Source organism: Scyliorhinus canicula, chromosome 9, assembly GCF_902713615.1.
Source record: "Scyliorhinus canicula chromosome 9, sScyCan1.1, whole genome shotgun sequence".
Classification (NCBI taxonomy): Eukaryota; Metazoa; Chordata; class Chondrichthyes; order Carcharhiniformes; family Scyliorhinidae; genus Scyliorhinus; species Scyliorhinus canicula.
In genome coordinates, this window is record NC_052154.1 from 92,471,186 (window position 1) to 92,491,443 (window position 20,258).

At 43.3% G+C, this 20,258-nt stretch overlaps 1 protein-coding gene across 3 annotated transcripts; it reads left to right on the top strand.

Moving 5' to 3' along the window:
• Nucleotides 1–351: 351 nt before the first annotated feature.
• On the top strand, nucleotides 352–14,781 carry LOC119970992 (tapasin-related protein-like). 3 transcript variants are annotated; one of them, XM_038806114.1, is made up of 6 exons: nucleotides 352–492; nucleotides 706–1,017; nucleotides 6,659–6,967; nucleotides 7,714–7,827; nucleotides 11,370–11,562; nucleotides 14,763–14,781. In XM_038806114.1, exons 1-5 carry the CDS (start codon nucleotides 447–449, stop codon nucleotides 11,372–11,374), a joined length of 786 nt encoding a protein of 261 aa, XP_038662042.1. In that variant the 5' UTR covers nucleotides 352–446; the 3' UTR covers nucleotides 11,375–11,562; nucleotides 14,763–14,781. The 3 variants fall into 3 exon arrangements, with proteins under 3 accessions (XP_038662042.1, XP_038662043.1, XP_038662044.1); XM_038806115.1 differs by lacking the exon at nucleotides 14,763–14,781 and having other exon boundaries at nucleotides 7,714–7,815; nucleotides 11,370–11,565; XM_038806116.1 differs by lacking the exons at nucleotides 7,714–7,827; nucleotides 14,763–14,781.
• The last annotated feature ends 5,477 nt before the right edge of the window (nucleotides 14,782–20,258 follow it).

A 20,258-nucleotide genomic window follows, 5' to 3' on the forward strand; every position in this document is an offset into this window, starting at 1 on the left:
TTAACAATGAAAAATGAAAATGAAAATCGCTTATTGTCACGAGTAGGCTTCAATGAAGTTACTGTGAAAAGCCCCGAGTCGCCACATTTGGCGCCTGTCGGAGAGGCTGCTGGCCTGCTTGGTCTGCTTTAAAAGCCAGCGATTTAGCCCAGTGAGCTAAACTAGCCCCTGCGATCCCGCATTCTGTTCAAAGGTTCCCGCCTCATTCCAGCAACGTGCTGTCACACTGTCGCTTTCCTAATGCTGTCAATGAGGTCAATCCCACATTCCGGCCAATAAGAAACTACTTAAACTTCGATTGACGGGTGCTGTCCAGGTCTCATTCATAACTCGTCCCTTGAAATAGGTTGCGACATTTGAGGGAACAGCTCACCACGTCATCTATCAAATCGGACTGTCAATAAAATATTTGCAAATTATCAGAGGCACATCAGATCATTTGCGCTATGTTTGGATGTCAATACATATGGGCCCTGGGAATTATTTACGAAGGTACTTTCCGCAACAAACAACAAGGTCTTTCCCCTTCAGTTTCTTCCGCTCAGTCTACCAATCTTTCATCCACCCATCGACCTACCTACCTACCTCCCTCCCTCCCTACCTACCTCCCTACCTACCTGTCCAGCTCTCTCTCTCTCACTCTGTCTGCCGTTACAGTATAATTTAAAGTATAAATATGGTAACTACATGTTTAATATGTTACAGTTGTTTCTGCCTCAGTGTCGCAAACTCCTGAAAGCACCATTCTGATGGCAGGTTCAGACATGACGTTCCATTGTACAGCGAGCCCAGTCCTGATTCACTCACACGTGGATGTTTATTGGTGGAAACTTGGCAACCAAGCCTCATTACAACCAGATTCTGACGGCAGAAAACGGTTCTTTCCTTTTACAAATGGAGCGACTTCATTCCAGATCCTGAATGTCCGTGTCCCCGACTCCGGATTCTATTACTGCGGAGTGCGAGACTCAGGTAACGAGATCCTGAATGGAACCGGATCGAAACTTGTTGTGCACGGTAAGCGAGTTGCCGCCTCTGTTATTGTGGGTGGTTGTATGGAGTATCATGGGTTGCTTTGATTATTGAGTGAATTGATTGCTGATGTTGATTGGGGGAAGAGGATGAGAGAGCATTATTTAAAGTCAGATCTAAAACCATGTCACAATTCTTTGTTTTCTATTCATCAACATTCTGTGTTAATTAGTGCAGGGTAACACAAAGAGGACTTGCGCAATACATGGGAGCAAAAGGGACCTTAATTGTCAACGTTCTGTGATTTGTAATTCAAAGAACAAAGAAAGGTATAGCACCGGAAGAAGCCCTTGGGCCCTCCAAGCCTGCTCCGACCATGTTGCCCGTCTGACATAAACTTTCCTGCATATCCGCGGTCGGTATCCCACTATTCCCATCATATTCATGTCTTTGTCAAGACGCCCCTTAAATGTCACTGTGGTACGTGCTTCCACCACCTCCCCGGCAGTGAGTTCCAGGCATCCACTACTCTCTGTGTAACAAAACTTCCCTCGCACATCTCCTCTTAACTTTGTCCCTCACATCATAAACCTATGTCCCCTAGTAATTGACTCTTCCACCAGGGGAAAAAGTTTCTGACTATCCAATCTGTCCATACCCCTCATAACATTGTAGGCTTCTTTCAGGTCCCTCTAAACCTCTCCAAAGCCTCCAATTCCTTCTGGCAGTGTGAAGATGTCAAAATGTTCAAATATTCAATTTCAAAAGCCTCAGTTCTGATTTTCCTTCGTGCCGCCTTCAAAGATTACGATAATCGGGTTAGAGACGCGGTTCTGACTGTGGAATCCGCCCGTTCCATATCGATTGTAATTGATTAGATGGCTGGTTTATAATAAAATACTGATACTGGCTACTAGGAGGCGCTGCTCCCTCTCCTGGAGAGAGCTTCATACCTAATTGAAATGATGTGGAGATGCAGGCGTTGGACTGGGGTGAACACAGTAAGTCTTACAACACCAGGTTAAAGTCCAACATGTTTGTTTCAAACACTAGCTTTCGGAGCACTGCTCCTTCCTCAGGTGAATCCTCTTCATTCATCTGGGGAAGGAGCAGCGCTCCGTAAGTTGGTACCTAATTGAAAGAAGACAAGAGGAGCATATGGAATCTCTGTGTATTTGAATAAATTCCAGGCAGCTGGAAATTCAATCCCGAGGAGCATTTTGATCCTTGTTGGAAATTAGATTTGATAATCACCCGGGGTTACTCAACATTACGTCGAAACCAACCTATGGAATTTATAGCTCTGTTCAGTGAACTGAGGTCAGACCAAATCTAAAGTTAATTTTGCTGCCAGCTATAATGGAAACAAAGAAACTGTGACTGTTTATTCAGCCATCACCACTTCTCAGCCCCACGGTTGATCTCTTCAAACGCCATTTGCTGCCAAATCCTTTGAATCAAATTTGCTGCAAGTTGTCCTTCTTCCTCTTTTAAGATTTTAGACACAATCTTGCGCATTCGAATTTCCGTGGGGCCACTTCTCTGGGCGGTAATAATGTAAATCTTTGCTGCAGACAAGAAACCTTAACTTAATGCGTTTGAATTAATATTATCTAGATTAATTGTCTTTATTAACCTTTACCTGAGGGGGTTATTGAGAGGAGTTATAGGGAGGTAGTCACACATCAGGTAAAAGAAGAAGGTAGATGGGTTACCATCAGGGGAACGAGAGGGAACCGGCAGGCAGTGCAGGGATCCCCTGTGGTCGTTCCCCTCAATAACAAGTATACCGTTTTGGATACTGTTGGGGGGGGGGGAACGACTTACCTGGGGTAAACAATGGGGCACAGGTCTCTGGCACAGAGTCTGTCCCTGTTGCTCAGAAGGGAAGGGAGAAGAGGAACAGAGCACTTGTCATTGGGTACTCCATAGTTAGAGGAATAGACTGGAGGTTCTGTGGGAACGAAAGAGACTCACGGTTGGTGTGTTGCCTCCCAGGTGCCAGGGTTCGTGATGTCTCTGATCATGTTTTTGGGATCCTTAAGGGGGAGGGGGAACAGCCCCAAGTCGTGGTCTAAATAGGTACCAATGACATAGGTAGGAAGAGAGATGGGGATTTGAGACAGAAATTCAGGGAGCTAGGGTGGAAGCTGAGAGCTAGAACAAACAGAGTTGTTATCTTTGGGTTGTTAGCCGTGCCACGTGCTAGCGAAGTGAGAAGTAAGGAGAGTGAGGAGTTGACCACGTGGCTACAGGGATGGTGCAGGAGGGAGGGTTTTGGTTTCCTGGATAATTGGGGCTCATTCTGGGGTAGGTGGGACCTCTACAAACAGGATGGTCTTCACCTGAACCAGAGGGGTACCAATATCCTGGCGGGGAGATTTGCTAGTGCTCTTCGGGGGGGGGGGGGGGGGGGGGGTTTTAAACTAATTCTGCAGGGGGATGGGAACCTAAATTGTAGTCCCAGTGTCCAGGATGTTGAGAGTAGTGAGCTCAGGGATAGGGTTAAAAGTTCGAAAGAGGGCACCGGCAAGCAAGATGCTGGTTTGAAGTGTGTCTACTTCAACGCCAGGAGCATCCGGAATAAGGTGGGTGAGCTTGCAGCATGGGTTGGTACCTGGGATCTCGATGTTGTGGCGATTTGGAGACATGGGTAGGGCAGGGACAGGAATGGTTGTTGCAGGTTCCAGGATTTAGATGTTTCTGTAAGAACAGAGAAGATGGAAAAAGTGGTGGGGGGGGGGGGGGGTGTGGCATTGTTAATCAAGGAAAGTATTACAGCGGCAGAAAGGACGTTTGAGGACTTGTCTACTGAGGTAGTATGGGCCGAGGTTAGGAACAGGAGAGGAGAGAGGTCAGTGTGTTGGGAGTTGTCTATAGACCTCCGAATAGTTACAGAGATGTAGAGGATAGGATAGCAAAGATGATTCTCGACAGGAGCGAGAGTAACAGAGTAGTTGTTATGGGGGACTAGAACTTTCCAAATATTGACTGGAAATACTATAGTTCGAGTACTATAGATGGGTCAGTTTTTGTGCGGTGTGTGCAGGAGGGTTTTCTGACACAGTATGTAGACAGGCCAACAAGGGCGATGCCCCATTGGATTTGGTACTGGGTAATGAACCCGGCCAGGTGTTAGATTTAGATGTAGGTGAGCACTTTGGTGATAGTCATCACAATTCGGTTATGTTTACTTTAGCGATGGGCAGGGATAGGTATATACCACAAGGCAAGCATTATAGCTGGGGGAAAGGCAACTATTCGGCAAGATTTAGGATGTATAGTATGGGGAAGGAAACTGCAGGGGATGGGTACAATCGAAATGTGGAGATTTTTCAAGGAACAGCTACTGCGTGTCCTTGATAAGTATGTACCTGTCAGGCAGGGAGGAAGTTGTCGAGCAAGGGAACCGTGGTTTACTAAGGAAGTTGAAGCGCTTGTCAAGAGGAAGAAGAAGGCTTATGTTAGGACGAGACATGAAGGCTCAGTTAGGGCACTTGAGAATTACAAGTTAGCCAGGAAGGACCTAAAGGGAGAGTTAAGAAGAGCGAGGAAAGGACACGAAAAGTCATTGGCGGATAGGATCAAGGAAAACCCTAAGGCTTTCTATAGGTATATCAGGAACAAAAGAATGACTGGAGTAAGATTAGGGCCCATCAAGGATAGTAGTGGAAAGTTGTGTGTGGAATCAGAGGAGATAGGGGAAGCGTTAAATGGATATTTTTCTTCAGTGTTTACACTGAAGAAAGACAATGTTGTCGAGGAGAATATTTAGGTACAGTCGACCAGGCTAGATGGGATTGAGGTTCACAAGGAGGAGGTGTTAGCAATTTTGGAAAATGTAAAAATAGATAAATCCCCTGGGCCAGATGGGATTTATCCTAGGATTCTTTGGGAAGCCAGGAGGAGATTGCAGAGCCTTTGTCCTTGATCTTTATGTCGTCTTTGTCGACAGGAATAGTGCCGGAAGACTGGAGGATAGCAAATGTTGCCCCCTTGTTCAAGAAGGGGAGTAGAGACAACCCTGGTAATTAAAGACCTGTGAGCCTTACTTCGGTTGTGGGTAAAATGTTGGAAAAGGTTACAAGAGATAGGGTTTATAATCACCTTGAAAAGAACAAGTTGATTAGCGATACTGAACACGGTTTTGTGAAGGGTAGGTCATGCCTCATAAACCTTATTGAGTTTTTTGAGAAGTTGACGAAACAGGTGGATGAGGGTAAAGCGGTTGATGTGGTGTATATATGGATTTCAGTAAGGCGTTTGATAAGGTTCCCCACGGTAGGCTATTGCAGAAAATAAGGAAGTATGGAATTGAAGGTGATTTAGCGGTTTGGATCAGTAATTGGCTAGCTGAAAGAAGATGTATGAGAGCTAAACAAGCCTAAATGACTTGGCCCAATTACTTTATGTTGTCAATGTACTTAATTATGTTCTTAATTTTTCATATATTTGGCTAATATTTATAGTGAGAATTTTATTTTGAATAGTTATGCAGTCCAAGGGCGTATTAAAATCAGTGTGGCATTCAAAAACCAGATCAACACATTTTGTCAGTCATGTAGTTTTGTGCTTGCGACGAAGCATCACTTGACTATATGTAAGTAGACTGGGCTTCCAACGAGAGTGAGGTAGTGAAGTCCAGTCAATTAGTGTTTTCATTTCCTTGCTCCACAGCTTCCCGACCACCAGTGAAACTGATCCTCAAAGTGTCCCAACCTCATCTACTCTAACAATTGTGTGTCAGAAGGGTAACAATCCTCGCTTCTGTAGTCTCTCATTCTTAGTATGATTCTGGTAATCCCTCTGAACCCTCTTCAAACCCTATCTTTTTTCCAAAGCAAGAAGTGCAGAATTGGACAAAATGTTCTAACTGATACCTAACCAGCGATTCACAAAGGCTCACCCTAATGTTGTTCTTTTTCTACACAATGCCTACATTCAGAAAGTCAATATGTTTTGATACCTCAGAATGCATGGTAGCCTAAACATATATATTATTTGCATGTTAAATCTGTTGGAATCATGTCGCTTTGAATTAAGCGAATAAGTAAGAAACTGTTGTAACTGCAATATTAATACACTAACTACTGGAAGGTGTAATTTATCGGGATGGAAGAAGCTATGGCTGATTATTCAGCTGCTTCAACCATTCTGCTCCTCGGAAAAATATCTCAACTCTCACTTCCTGACTATTCTTTTGTCTCTCTTTAGAGTTATTTTTTTCTATCCGGGTAATCAAACTATCGCTCGTGTGGATGCCCCCCCCCCCCACCCCACCATGCTACCACACACACTCCAACTGATCTATGTTATAGATCATAAAGTGAATAATATAAATTAACATCACCTGAATGCATTTTGTGTTTTTATTTAAAGGTACTGAACTGACTATGAAGACTCTGGATTCAGTGTAAATATAACTCCCGCAGAAAGTGGTGCGGCCTGATTGTCAAGCCTCACTGAAATAGTTTCTCCTATCACTGCATATGTGCTTTGTGAATCACCCTCATATTATTTTATTGTATCATTGATTTGGCACATCGCAAATTCTATCAGACATTTAGGTCCCTGCCTGTCGTACGATTCTGGTGGTTACATCCAACCAACCAGGAAGACTTGATCTCAGCTGAGACTAAGGTAGTGAAGTGCAGACAATCAGTGTTTTCATTTTCCTGTTCCACAGCTTCTCCAGAACCCATAAGGCTGATCCCCAAAGTGTCCCCAATCAACACATCTGCTCTGTCACTTGTGTGTGAAGCGGCCGAGTTCTATCCAGAGTCTCTCACCTTCACCTGGTATAAAAACGACAGCAACATTGTGACTGGGATCAGCACCATTCAGAAGGTGAATTCAGAGGGAACGTACGAAGCTTCCAGCATCTTGAAAACGACAGGGCCAGCCGAGAGCGGAATTGTGTATACCTGTGTGGTGTTTCACCTCACACTGCAGGACCCAGCCGTGGCTGTTTACTATGACTCCATTTCCAACTCAGGTTAGATGCTGACGTTTGTACAGATATTGTGAATCACTGTTTACTATGTATTCACTTTAATTTATTTCAATCCTCTGAAATTTATTTGCAGGTTGATTCTACTTGGGTGTTTCAAAATTGGATAAAAGAAGTAAAAGCCTCGTAGCAGCCTCCTCGAACAGGCGCCGGAATGTGGCGACTAGGGGCTTTTCACAGTAACTTCATTTGAAGCCTACTTGTGACAATAAGCGATTTTTGGGAAAAATTCCTCATCGAGTAACAGGGCGATCTCAGAAAATATAATCCATTAGTTTGCACGTCATTTAACACATAAAAGGGAACCAATGGAATGTCTTTTGCCTCATGTAGTTCAAATGTCATCGTTACGGCAGGCTGCCGACATAGATCCTGCTTAGATACTTTCCGAGACCCTAAACTCATGCGGCTGCAGTTTATGCCTGGCTGCAAAGCTCCTGACTGCTGTGTCAATAAAAATGCAAGTGATATATTTTTATTCCTGCAATGTAACAATAATTGTAATCAAATGAATGTGAAAACAGAATCGATAACAATCCGAAATTACGCAAGTTAAAAGCTTCATTCTTCGTCTCTGTTATTGAAACACTGAAGATGTAAACCATGCAACAAATGTTGTTGAACAGATTGGTTTCAAAACACTGTATTTTAAGGAAAAATGATCATTCGTATTGTTAGCAACAGTAGTATTATCTTCGCTATTTTCATTCTCAGTATTATCATGTTTACAGACCATGAGCCCACGCCCATTTATCTGCAAATTTCTGGATACACAGGAGCTGCATTGATATTTCTAACACTCGGTGCTTTCATTTTGATGAGTTATAAACTCAGTAAGTGTAACGGTAAGGAACCAGCTATGTGGCTTCCCTTTGATACATTTGTAAAAACTGAAGCGGGAACTCAGCAGAGCACATAACTCGCCCATACTGTGTTAGCCTCAGCAGAATTGTAACAGCCGAGTCTTTTTTGAAAGTTTTCCCTGCCTGGTTGATACTCTGAAAGGAAAAAGCTAAAAATAGAAATGTCTTCGTTAATAACTCCAATCTCATTGGGAAGGCGTCAGGTCAAGCCACGTTGAAAAACCTGCTCCGCTGGTATTATGACAGCAATGTCAAATTCCACCCTTACCCACGAGACAATCCACAACATTGTAAAACAATTAACAACATTCTAAATAAAAAAAGTAAATTGATAGAATTAATTCTTAGAAGAAGAATAGAATCCCAAACATGCATTCAGTCCATCGTGCCTGCAACAACCCTCCAAAAGAGTACCCTACCAAGGCCACAAGTCCGCACCTACCCTTTGGACACTAAGGGACAGTTCAGCATTTGGAATGTGAGACCAAACCCTGAGGAAACCCACGCAAACACGGAGAGAGCGTGCAAACTCCACACAGTCACCCAAGGTCGGAATTGAACCCGGGTCTCAGGCCCTCTACAGCAGCAGTGTTAACCATTGTGCCACCATGGCGCTCTATAACCCATTGTCAATTGATCCTTTAAAAACAATTTAGAAGCACAACCCGTAATGCATTTTAGCCAAAACAAGAACCAGTTCTACATTAAGCCAAATCGTATCTGTGTACCAGGTTTTATTGAAATATGTTTATTAGTTTCTGAGCTGTGTTATTTTAAAACCATACCGACAGACTAACCATCAAATAGAAAAATTCAGTCCGCCGCCAACAGTGACAGGAAGTAGTGAAGAAAGAAATATTACTGTGAGGAAAGAAGGAAATATTGAATATGATCCAGAAATAGAAATGAGTTGATATCTAAGCTGTTCCAATTGCAACCACAATCTGAAATAAATAAATTATCAAACAGTTAATCAAACGAGCATAAAGTAATGATTAAGGAGTACAGATTTTTTTTTAAAGTTTTAGTTTGTGTTTTGAAGTTTGGAATGATTTGCATCCTTGCGGGTCTAATGCATTTCAGGATATATGAGGTTTCCCCTACCCTGTTATCCTCAAGGCGCCACTGATTGAGAATCAGTCAGATCTGCCTCCTCACCTTCACGTAATATCCAGATGAATTTTTCATTTCACTTCGGGAGGAAATTATAGAAATGAAAAGGGGCTACGAGACTTCGAAGAAGTGGTGTAATTCTCTACTACAGTTCAAAAAGATGGTAAAAACAAAATAACACAAACCTCCAATAAATGCATTTAAATTATATGCAGGACCTGGTAATTTTGTACGTGCATTGTTGCTGAATGTTTATATGGACGAGTGGTCATCGCGCAACGTAAACAAACCCCTGTCTGTCCCTGTATCGGCTTTAAACATTCCAAGTCAAGTACAGGGTCCAGTGGATGTTAACGTACTTCCATCCATAATGTCCCATCAAACACTTCAGCAAGGAGTTTAGGTAGAAATTGAATCTCCCATTACATCGACGGGTCATGTACTCCCAGGACAGGGTTAGATTCTGGATGGTGTTAGGATGTCGGACCAGACCCCAATTTTTATTAGGAAACCTGCCGAGAAACCCCGACAATTTTTCAATTTGTAAACTATAAGAAAAGGACACTTCACCCCCAGGAGTGAATCCACTAACAGATAGGAACTTTTTGTATTAAAGCAAACTATATAACTAACACAGAATTAACTCGATTCATATCCATGAGGAAAACAGCTTTTCAATTAACAGTTAAACAGTTCTTAAAAATATAAAGAAAGGTCTTTGACTTACTTTCACATCTACTTCTAGGATTTATATTAATCAAACTCCACATTCAGGACAAATGCCATTCATTAATAAAATTAACACTTCGTGGTTTTACAAGTTTATTCACAAAGTCCTTGGAGCGAAGGTTTCAGAAGTCAGTGTGAGAGGCAAAACTAATTTCCTCAAAATCCAGATCAGAACTCTAAAAATGAAACAAAAAATATACATATGGCAGGGCTGAAAAGGAAACGAAGAAACGGACGCAGCCCCTCCCATGAGTGACATCATAGCGTGCATGGCTGTTTACCCCTTCATCACTGTTTAGCAGACATTTAATCTGGATAGTTTAACCTACATTATTTGAATTAAATCACGGCAACAGACACATAGTACAATCCATATTTAAAAATCCAACATCCATCACAATATCGGAGGGTTTTCTATATACTGATATGCAAAGGTAAGTCACAGAGAAAGGCTCCAGAGACAGGACAAACAAGCCAACACTCTTAGTGGAGTCTGTCAATAGACCATGTGATTTCTCCACAGCCTCCCTCTAACTAAGCAGTACAATCCCGGAAATAGCATTTCCATCAGTACTGATTATTAATTCATTTTACATTTGATCATGTAAATCCAAACACAACTATTTAGATTAAGATTCACCAGGAAATAAGCATTGGTTCCAAAGAACAGCAACTTGCATTAATGTACAATATCATAATATGCTCATAGTCAAAGTCCCAAGTCACCTCAAAGGGGAGATCTCAAACACAACTGGCCATGGAGCTATATGGCTTGACGAAGGAGCGATGGCAAAAGCCTGGCCAAAGATATAAGTGTTGACGAACATCTTGAAGGCGAACAACTGGTTGATTTGAGGAAGCGATCCCAGAGTTTAGAGCTGAGGCAACTGGATGCTCCGCTGCCGATGATAAAGCGAGGTTGAAGGGGGCAAAATTAGAGGAGTAGAAGTACCAGAGGTGTTTAGAGATGGAGTCGCTTAAAATAGATAGGGAGGGACAAAGCCATGGAGACATTTCGAAAAGGAGGATAATCTAGGCATTGATTCACCGTGAATGATCATACGGCAGTGCGGATAGAGGTGGAACTAAAGTTGTCATGAGTTGAGAGATGGAAATAATGGATTGCCACAAATGTACTGAGGGTAGAATGTGGGAGCACAAAGTCAACGTAGCGTCTAGTTCTTCTGGTCTCAATATTGATTAAACATATCTGCATCATTTAGAACTGTGCCCGAAACACTCACTAGGCGAAATGTTCTGCAGCTAGGCATTTCTCCCGCATTAGGGCTATCTCCCGCTCGTGTCAGAGCAGAGGCATTGTGAAAACATTCTGAAGCCGCCGCGTATTCACTACCCAGTTAAGGACAAGAGTTGGAACAGAAATGTACCTGACCCAATGAGAGGGCAGGCGGGAGAGCAAGCTAGCAGTATCACTGTGAGAAGCGAATTCTGAAGAGGCAGAAGGTGAGTGAGAGGGCACGTAAAAATGTGAATAATTTCAAAAGGCTACAGAATGCCACATAACAAAAAGGGCCAGGGCTGGAAGACCGGGAGGATATTTCCCCCTGTGAGAAGAATGCAGTTGGTCAATGTAATTTCGAAAAAAAGTACATTGTTTTTCATTTTGCTGCATGCTTCACCCTACTGGAGCTAATTTTAGTTTGTTTTTTTCGAATTCACAGCCTGAAAATAGACGGCAAGATGGCGTATGCTGTCAGCAAAGGAAAACAAACATATATTCCGGTGGAAAAGGGAAACAACGAGCAATGTTGTTACGCAGACTAGATAAACGTATTAGATAGAATATTTAAGTGAATCGTGCTTGTGGTGAATATATTCACCTAGTGCATGAGCTATCTGTATGATACTGTAACCTATTCTAGAGCTGTTGGGGAGGGTTTAAACTAATGTGGCAGGGGGATGGGAACCAATGCTGGAAGTTGGAAGGTAGTAAAACAGGGACAGAAACAAAAGGAAGTAAGGGGAAAAGTGCAAGGCAGAGAAGACATAGTCAGAAATCCATAAGGTCGACAGTACAAGGTACAGTGACTGAGGGGAGCACAGTGAATAGGCCCAGTAATAACAAAAGGAATAAAACTGGAGATGTTAAGATTCAAAACAGAGGTAAAAAAAACAACATAAGTGTACTTTACCTGAATGCTCGTAGTATTCGGAATAAAGTAAATGAGTTGGCGGCACAAATCATCGTAAATGACTATGATTTAGTGGCCATTACTGAAACATGGTTAAAGGATGGTCACGACTGGGAGTTAAATATCCGAGGGTATCAAACTATTCGGAAGGACAGAGTGGATGGTAAGGGAGGTGGTGTTGCTCTGTTATTTAAGGATGACATCCGGGCAATAGTAAGGGATGACATTGGTGCTATGGAGGATAAGGTTGAATCCATTTGGGTGGAAATCAGGAATAGTGAGGCGAAAAAGTCACTGATAGGAGTAGTCTATCGGCCACCAAATAGTAACGACATGGTGGGGCAGGCAATAAACAAAGAAATAACTGATGCATGTAGAAATGGTACAGCAGTAATCATGGGGGATTTTAATCTACATGTCGATTGGTTTAACCAGGTCGGTCAAGGCAACCGTGAGGAGGAGTTTATAGAATGTATCCGCGATAGTTTCCTAGAACAGTATGTAATGGAACCTATGAGGGAACAAGCGGTCCTAGATCTTGTCCTGTGTAATGAGACAGGATTGATTCATGATCTCATAGTTAGGGATCCTCTCGGAAGGAGCGATCACAATATGGTGGAATTTAAAATACAGATGGAGGGTGAGAAAGTAAAATCAAATACTAGTGTTTTGTGTTTAAAAAAAGGAGATTACAAGGGGATGAGAGAAGAACTAGCTAAGGTAGACTGGGAGCTAAGACTTTATGGTGGAACAGTTGAGGAACAGTGGAGAACCTTCCAAGCAATTTTTCACAATGCTCAGCAAAGGTTTATACCAACAAAAAGGAAGGACGGAAGAAAGAGGGAAAATCGACCGTGGATACTAAGGAAATAAGGGAGAGTATCAAATTGAAGGAAAAAGCATATAAAGTGGCAAAGATTGCTGGGAGATTAGAGGACTGGGAAATCTTTAGGGGGCAACAGAAAGCTACTAAAAAAGCTATAAAGAAGAGTAAGATAGAGTATGAGAGTAAACTTGCTCAGAATATAAAACCAGACAGTAAAAGTTTTTACAAATATATAAGACAAAAAAGAGTGGCTAAGGTAAATATTGGTCCTTTAGAGGATGAGAAGGGAGTTTTAATAATGGGAAATGAGGAAATGGCTGAGGCACTGAACAGGTTTTTTGGGTCGGTCTTCACAGTGGAAGACACAAATAACATGCCAGCGACTGATAGAAATGAGGCTATGACAGGTGAGGACCTTGAGAGGATTGTTATCACTAAGGAGGGAGTGATGGGCAAGTTAATGGGGCTAAAGGTAGACAAGTCTCCTGGCCCTGATGGAATGTATCCCAGAGTGCTAAAAGAGATGGCTAGGGAAATTGCAGATGCACTAGTGATAATTTACCGAAATTCACTAGACTCTGGGGTGGTCCCGGTGGATTGGAAATTAGCAAACGTGACGCCACTGTTTAAAAAAGGAGGTAGGCAGAAAGCAGGGAATTATAGGCCAGTGAGTTTAACTTCGGTAATAGGGAAGATGCTGGAATCTATCATCAAGGAAGAAATTGCGAGGCATCTGGATAGAAATTGTCCCATTGGGTAGACGCAGCATGGGTTCGTAAAAGGCAGGTCATGCCTAACTAATTTAGTGGAATATTTTGAGGACATTACCAGTGCAGTAGATAACGGGGAGCCTATGGATGTGGTATATCTGGATTTCCAGAAAGCCTTTGACAAGGTGCCACACAAAAGGTTGCTGCATAAGATAAAGATGCATGGCATTAAGGGTAAAGTAGTAGCATGGATAGAGGATTGGTTAATTAATAGAAAGCAAAGAGTTGGGATAAATGGATGTTTCTCTGGTTGGCAATCAGTGGCTAGTGGTGTCCCTCAGCGATCCGTGTTGGGCCCACAATTGTTCACAATTTACATTGATGATTTGGAGTTGGGGACCAAGGGCAATGTGTCCAAGTTTGCAGATGACACTAAGATGAGTGGTAAAGCGAAAAGTGCAGAGGATACTGGAAGTCTGCAGAGGAATTTGGATAGGTTAAGTGAATGGGCTAGGGTCTGGCAGATGGAATACAATGTTGACAAATGTGAGGTTATCCATTTTGGTAGGAATAACAGCAAACGGGATTATTATTTAAACAATAAAATATTAAAGCATGCCGCTGTTCAGAGAGACTTGGGTGTGCTAGTGCATGAGTCACAGAAGGTTGGTTTACAAGTGCAACAGGTGATTAAGAAGGCAAATGGAATTTTGTCCTTCATTGCTAGAGGGATGGAGTTTAAGACTAGGGAGGTTATGTTGCAATTGTATAAGGTGTTAGTGAGGCCACACCTGGAGTATTGTGTTCAGTTTTGGTCTCCTTATCTGAGAAAGGACGTACTGGCACTGGAGGGTGTGCAGAGGAGATTCACTAGGTTAATCCCAGAGCTGAAGGGGTTGGATTATGAGGAGAGGTTGAGTAGACTGGGACTGTACTCGTTGGAACTTAGAAGGATGAGGGGGGATCTAATAGAAACATTTAAAATTATGAAGGGAATAGATAGGATAGATGTGGGCAGGTTGTTTCCACTGGCGGGTGACAGCAGAACTAGGGGGCATAGCCTCAAAATAAGGGGAAGTAGATTTAGGACTGAGTTTAGGAGGAACTTCTTCACCCAAAGGGTTGTGAATCTATGGAATTCCTTGCCCAGTGAAGCAGTTGGGGCTCTTTCATTACATGTTTTTAAGGTAAAGATAGATAGTTTTTTGAAGAATAAAGGGATTAAGGGTTATGGTGTTCGGGCTGGAAAGTGGAGCTGAGTCCACAAAAGATCAGCCATGATCTAATTGAATGGCGGAGCAGGCTCGAGGGGCCAGATGGCCTACTCCTGCTCCTTTTTCTTATATTCTTATATTCTTATGACCTGGAAGTGTATTCTTATAGTCTTATGACCTGGAAGTGGTTATAAGAGCTACTTCCAAGTCCTGTACTGTAACGGGGGCTCCGCCTCTGGCTCCCCCCTCACCAGGGCCATATATAGACTGGCCACTAGTGGGTGGCACTCATCTGTACACCCAACTCTGGCTAGGCAATTCATGATTAATAAAGCCTAATGTTCACTCGCTCTCTCAGTTTCTTGGTGAATTGACGGTACATCAATGCTCAAGTTAAAAGAAAAACTGTGAAAAAGCCACAATTGTGTCAGGCTATCAAGTGAACCTAGTTTCCTCTTTCAAATGCTGATTTCTCCAGTTTCTTGCTCTTTAATTGCAATGATTCCCGTATGGGTAACATCACATATTGCACCTGTTTTCGTGACGTGCTATCTAGGGCGATAAAAATTAACGTTTATAGTACAAAGAAAGGAGGCACAAAGGCTTCATTTTGTTGTTCTCCAGTTAACGGCAAAGTTGATTTTTTGCTTCTTGCTAGTTGAATTTAATTTCCTTATCAGTGAATTATTTAGAGTAGCAGAGAAACATATAATAATACAGCGTGGAAGAAGTCATTCGGTTCAGAGTGTGCACAGTTAGTCACATACTTTCTCATCAGGAACAACAGTCGGACCCCTCAAGCATGCTCCATCATTTAATAGGATCATGGCTGATCCGACATGCTTGCTTTCCACTTAACTGCCCTTTCCCCGTAACTCATGAAAATGAAAATCGCTTATTGTCACGAGTAGGCTTCAAATGAAGTTACTGTGAAAAGCCACTAGTCGCCACATTCGGGAGGCTGTTACGGGAATTGAACTGTGCTGCTGGCTTGCTTGGTCTGCTTTCAAAGCCAGCGATTTAGCCCTGTGCTAAACAGCCCCTGGCTCCCTTACTGATCAAAATATATCTACCTCAGTCTTAAATGTACTGAAGGACTCTTCCTCCACAGCTCTCTGCGGCAAGGAGTTCCAAAGACTCGTTACTGTTTCAGTTCTTTTCTGTTTCAATATTGAAAACCAATACTTATCTTTTTCACCAACCTATCAATTCGTTGACTGGGGTGATTAGTGGCAAGTAGCCTTCACGTTGAAAAATGACCAAGCTTGATCATCTCCAGGAAGGAAGTATCCCAATACCTACCATTATCGTGCACTGACATGACTATCGCTGAATCCCCAACACAACTCTAAGGCAGGCATTACTGAATCAATAACTATTGGACAGCAATTAACATCTCAATGATTTGAAAGGTTGTTATTTTACAAAAATTGTTGAAAATTGGATTCCTGCGCCTGCTACACCTGCTAGGTGCAGCCTGCTGGTGCTGCAAACATTGTCCATTTTATCCTATATGATTTGCGTTCCTCCATTTTGTATTCAACTTTGGTAAAGCATTTGAAGTAGTCACTGAGACTTCTAATGATCAGGGAGACTTGTTAATAATTCAGCTTAAAATATGTTGCAAAATCCAAATGTACTTCAGCTCTGAATCAGCTGGATGGACAGGAATACTCAGATTAATTTCCTTGAAGGAGTCAATAACACCAGTATCGAGGCCATGATCATTCAAAACCAAATCCATTGGGCCGTCCATATGATTTGGAAATCTGAGTCCTGACTGCCAAAACAAATCTTATTCACCCAGCTCAAGGAAGGATGCCGATCAAGAGGAGGACAAAGGAAGCTCTTCAAAGACACCTTTTAGGTTTACCTCAAGAAATAAAACATAGACGTCATGCCTGGTAGAGCTTTGCTCAGAGGTGACCAACTTGGAGGAACCTCCTGATTGAAGGTCACAATTCTTTAAGAACATTCGAAAGCAAGAGGAGTTCCAGAAAAGGAGCCTGAGAAAGGATTGTCCATGACTTAGCATCCAAGGACCAATGCCATCTTTTGAAAACCCTGCCAAGTGAGTGATTGAAGATAGGGCACTAGGTTAAGGCTCATCAGCCACATAAGGACCCACGGAACCCGTGACCTGTAACACTGCGTATCTTAGGTAGACAATCATACCCGTGAGCGACTGATAACCACATTCTATCCATTACAGTTCCTTTAATGGAATTAACATCCTCGTGACAAACCAAAGTTCTAAAAAAAACTCATTCACCTTCTGTGACTACGCCCACGTTTTATACAGTAAATTACACATTTAATGAAATTAACAGCCTCATGACAAATGAAACTTTTAAAAGTGTCTTCCTTTCATATTATTTGCATTTTTAACATTTTAAACAATATGCATGAATAATATAAAACTCTAACCTATCAAAAAATAATGTGTCCGACAGAACCCCAACATTGCAGAAGGAGGCCATTCGGCCCATTGAGTCTGCACTGAGCCTCTCTATTGGGTTCCGAAGACATTCGATAACGGAGTCCTGTTGTCCAAAGTGGCTAAGCCTATGCCAAATCTAGTTTGGGCTACAGATACCGCAGGAGAATTTTTATCCCTAAACTAATCTTGGAATAAGGCGAATATCAGGAGACAGCTCCTTGAGGCAGAAAAACTCGGAGCAGGAGTCGGCCATTCGACCCCTCGGGATTGCCTAGCTATTTATTATTGAAACCATTTGTGGAACGAACTGCATGGAAGAGTGGCGGAGGCAGTTTCGATGGTGGTTTTCAAAAGAGAGTTAGATTATTACCCAAAACGGAAAATCAGTTCCAGGCGAAAGGCCTGGGAGTGGCGCTGAAACAATGAGGTTTCAATTCCTAAAACGCTTTTCACGGTCCATTAGAGCAATGAAGTAATGTTTCAAGTTCTGAGTGACTAGCACTTGCAGAGAGCTGACACAGACATGACGGGCCGAAGGTCTCCTTCAGCGCTGTAACCATTCTGTGATTCTAAATATTATTGAATCATAAATAGGCTGGGGACAAGAAGGGAAGACAATGGATTAGTGGTGATTTCACTGGGCTAGTAATACAGACATGCTCTGGGGACGTCGGTTCAATCCCATCAGGGCAACTGGTAGAATTTCAATTAAATGAATTAATCTGGGAATAAACAGTTTGCCACATCTGAGTCACTAATGTGAAGGAAACCTTCCATCCTTACCTGGCCTGACATACATTTGTCTCCAGATCCACAGCAATGTGGTTGATTCTTGCCTCCTGAAATGGTGTGATAATGTGATGGGCAACAATGCACACATCCCGTGAAATAATAAATTAAAAACTGAAAACATAGTTCAGCATTCTTTATTTTGATCCATTAATAGATAGCTTAAGTTTAAACTTTCACAAAGGGTCATCTGGACTCGAAACATTAGCTCTTTTCTCTGCCTTGAGATGCTGCCAGACCTGCTGAGATTTTCCAGCATTTTCTGTTTGGTTTAAGTTTAAACGCACTAAAGTAGCAACAGTTGATAAAACTGTTCCAGGCATTAATCTTCTAGAATGGAACAATGTACTGCTTTATATGTACATACGGATTTCAGTTAAATCCTGTAGATCCTGACATTCCCTCCCCCCCCCCCCCCCCGACCACCCGCCCTCTTACATATTGTAAAGCTGGTTTAGCTCAGTGGGCTAGACAACTGGTTTGTAGGCCAGCAGCGGGGTTTCAATTCCCGTACCAACACTGTGTACCCAAACAGGCGCCGGAATGCTGCGACCAGCAGAGGGCAGCAGAGCAGAGCTACTGATCAGCTGTTCTGGGGAAATTTGCATACGTGCAGTGCGGTCAGCCTAAGTTGAAGGTGGTTTGTGGAGGGGCTGTTGGCAAGTGACAGTTAAACCCGAAACACTTTCCCACCCTACCTCCTCCTCTAACCAACCCCCCCACCCCACGGTGGTTGGGAAGCGGGAGCAGGGGCCTGTCGTGAAGGTGAGTGAGTGCCTTTAAGTTTGCTTACCTTTCAGCGGGATCAGGGTTTGAGGTAATATCAGGTAAGCTCTTCCTTTCTTTTTCTTTTTCTTGTTTTTTTTAATCTAGAGGGGATGTCAGGGAAGGCAGTACAATGCTCCTCCTGCAGAATGTTTGAGGTGAGGGACGCCGTCAGTGTCCCTGCTGATTTCATCTGTGGGAAGTGCACCCAACTCCAGCTCCTCAAAAACCGTGTTAGGGACCTGGAGCTTGAGCTGGATGAACTTCGGATCATTCGGGAGGCAGAGGGGGTCATAGATAGGAGCTTCAGGGAAGTAGTTACACCAAAGACTGGAGATAGATGGGTAACTGTAAGAGGGACTGGGAAGAAGCAGTCAGTGCAGGGACCCCCTGCGGTCGTTCCCCTGAGTAACAAGTATACCGTTTTGGATACTTGTGGGGGGGACGACTTACCAGGGGTAAGCCATGGGGTACGGGCCTCTGGCACGGAGTCTGTCCCTGTTGCTCAGAAGGGAAGGGGGGAAAGGAGTAGAACATTAGTAATTGGGGACTCAATAGTCAGGGGCACAGATAGGAGATTTTGTGGGAGCGAGAGAGACTCACGTTTGGTATGTTGCCTCCCAGGTGCAAGGGTACGTGATGTCTCGGATCGTGTTTTCCGGGTCCTTAAGGGGGAGGGGGAGCAGCCCCAAGTCGTAGTCCACATTGGCACTAACGACATAGGTAGGAAAGGGGACAAGGATGTCAGGCAGGCCTTTAGGGAGCTAGGATGGAAGCTCAGAGCGAGAACAAACAGAGTTGTTATCTCTGGGTTGTTGCCCGTGCCACGTGATAGTGAGATGAGGAATAGGGAGAGACAGCAATTAAACACGTGGCTACAGGGATGGTGCAGGCGGGAGGGATTCAGATTTCTGGATAACTGGGGCTCTTTCTGGGGAAGGTGGGACCTCTATAGACAGGATGGTCTACATCTGAACCTGAGGGGCACCAATATCCTGGGGGGGAGATTTGTTAGTACTCTTTGGGGGGGTTTAAACTAATTCAGCAGGGGCATGGGAACCTGGATTGTAGTTTTGGGGTGCGAGAGATTGAGAGTAGAGAGGTCAGGAGCACAGTTTTGACTTCGCAGGAGGGCGGCAGTGTTCAGGTCTGTGGTTTGAAGTGTGTCTATTTCAATGCCAGGAGTATACGAAATAAGGTAGGGGAACTGGCAGCATGGGTAGGTACCTGGGACTTCGATGTTGTGGCCATTTCAGAGACATGGATAGAGCAGGGACAGGAATGGTTGTTGCAGGTTCCGGGGTTTAGGTGCTTTAGTAAGGTCAGAGAAGGGGGCAAAAGAGGGGGAGGTGTGGCGCTGCTAGTCAAGGACAGTATTACGGTGGTAGAAAGGATGCAAGATGGGGACTCTTCTTCCGAGGTAGTATGGGCTGAGGTTAGAAACAGGAAAGGAGAGGTCACCCTGTTGGGAGTTTTCTATAGGCCACCTAATAGTTCTAGAGATGTAGAGGAAAGGATGGCGAAGATGATTCTGGAAAAGAGCGAAAGTAACAGGGTAGTTGTTATGGGAGACTTTAACTTTCCTAATATTGACTGGAAAAGATATAGTTCGAGTACATTGGATGGGTCGTTCTTTGTACAATGTGTGCAGGAGGGTTTTCTGACACAATATGT

Bases quoted from the DNA above. Each gene is read 5' to 3' on its own strand.
- LOC119970992 (XM_038806114.1), top strand. From the start codon at position 447: ATGTTTGGATGTCAATACATATGGGCCCTGGGAATTATTTACGAAG. The intron at 1,018-6,658 runs GTAAGCGAGTTG...CCTGTTCCACAG, and splicing joins ATCGAAACTTGTTGTGCACG to CTTCTCCAGAACCCATAAGG. The intron at 6,968-7,713 runs GTTAGATGCTGA...TCATGTTTACAG, and splicing joins TGACTCCATTTCCAACTCAG to ACCATGAGCCCACGCCCATT.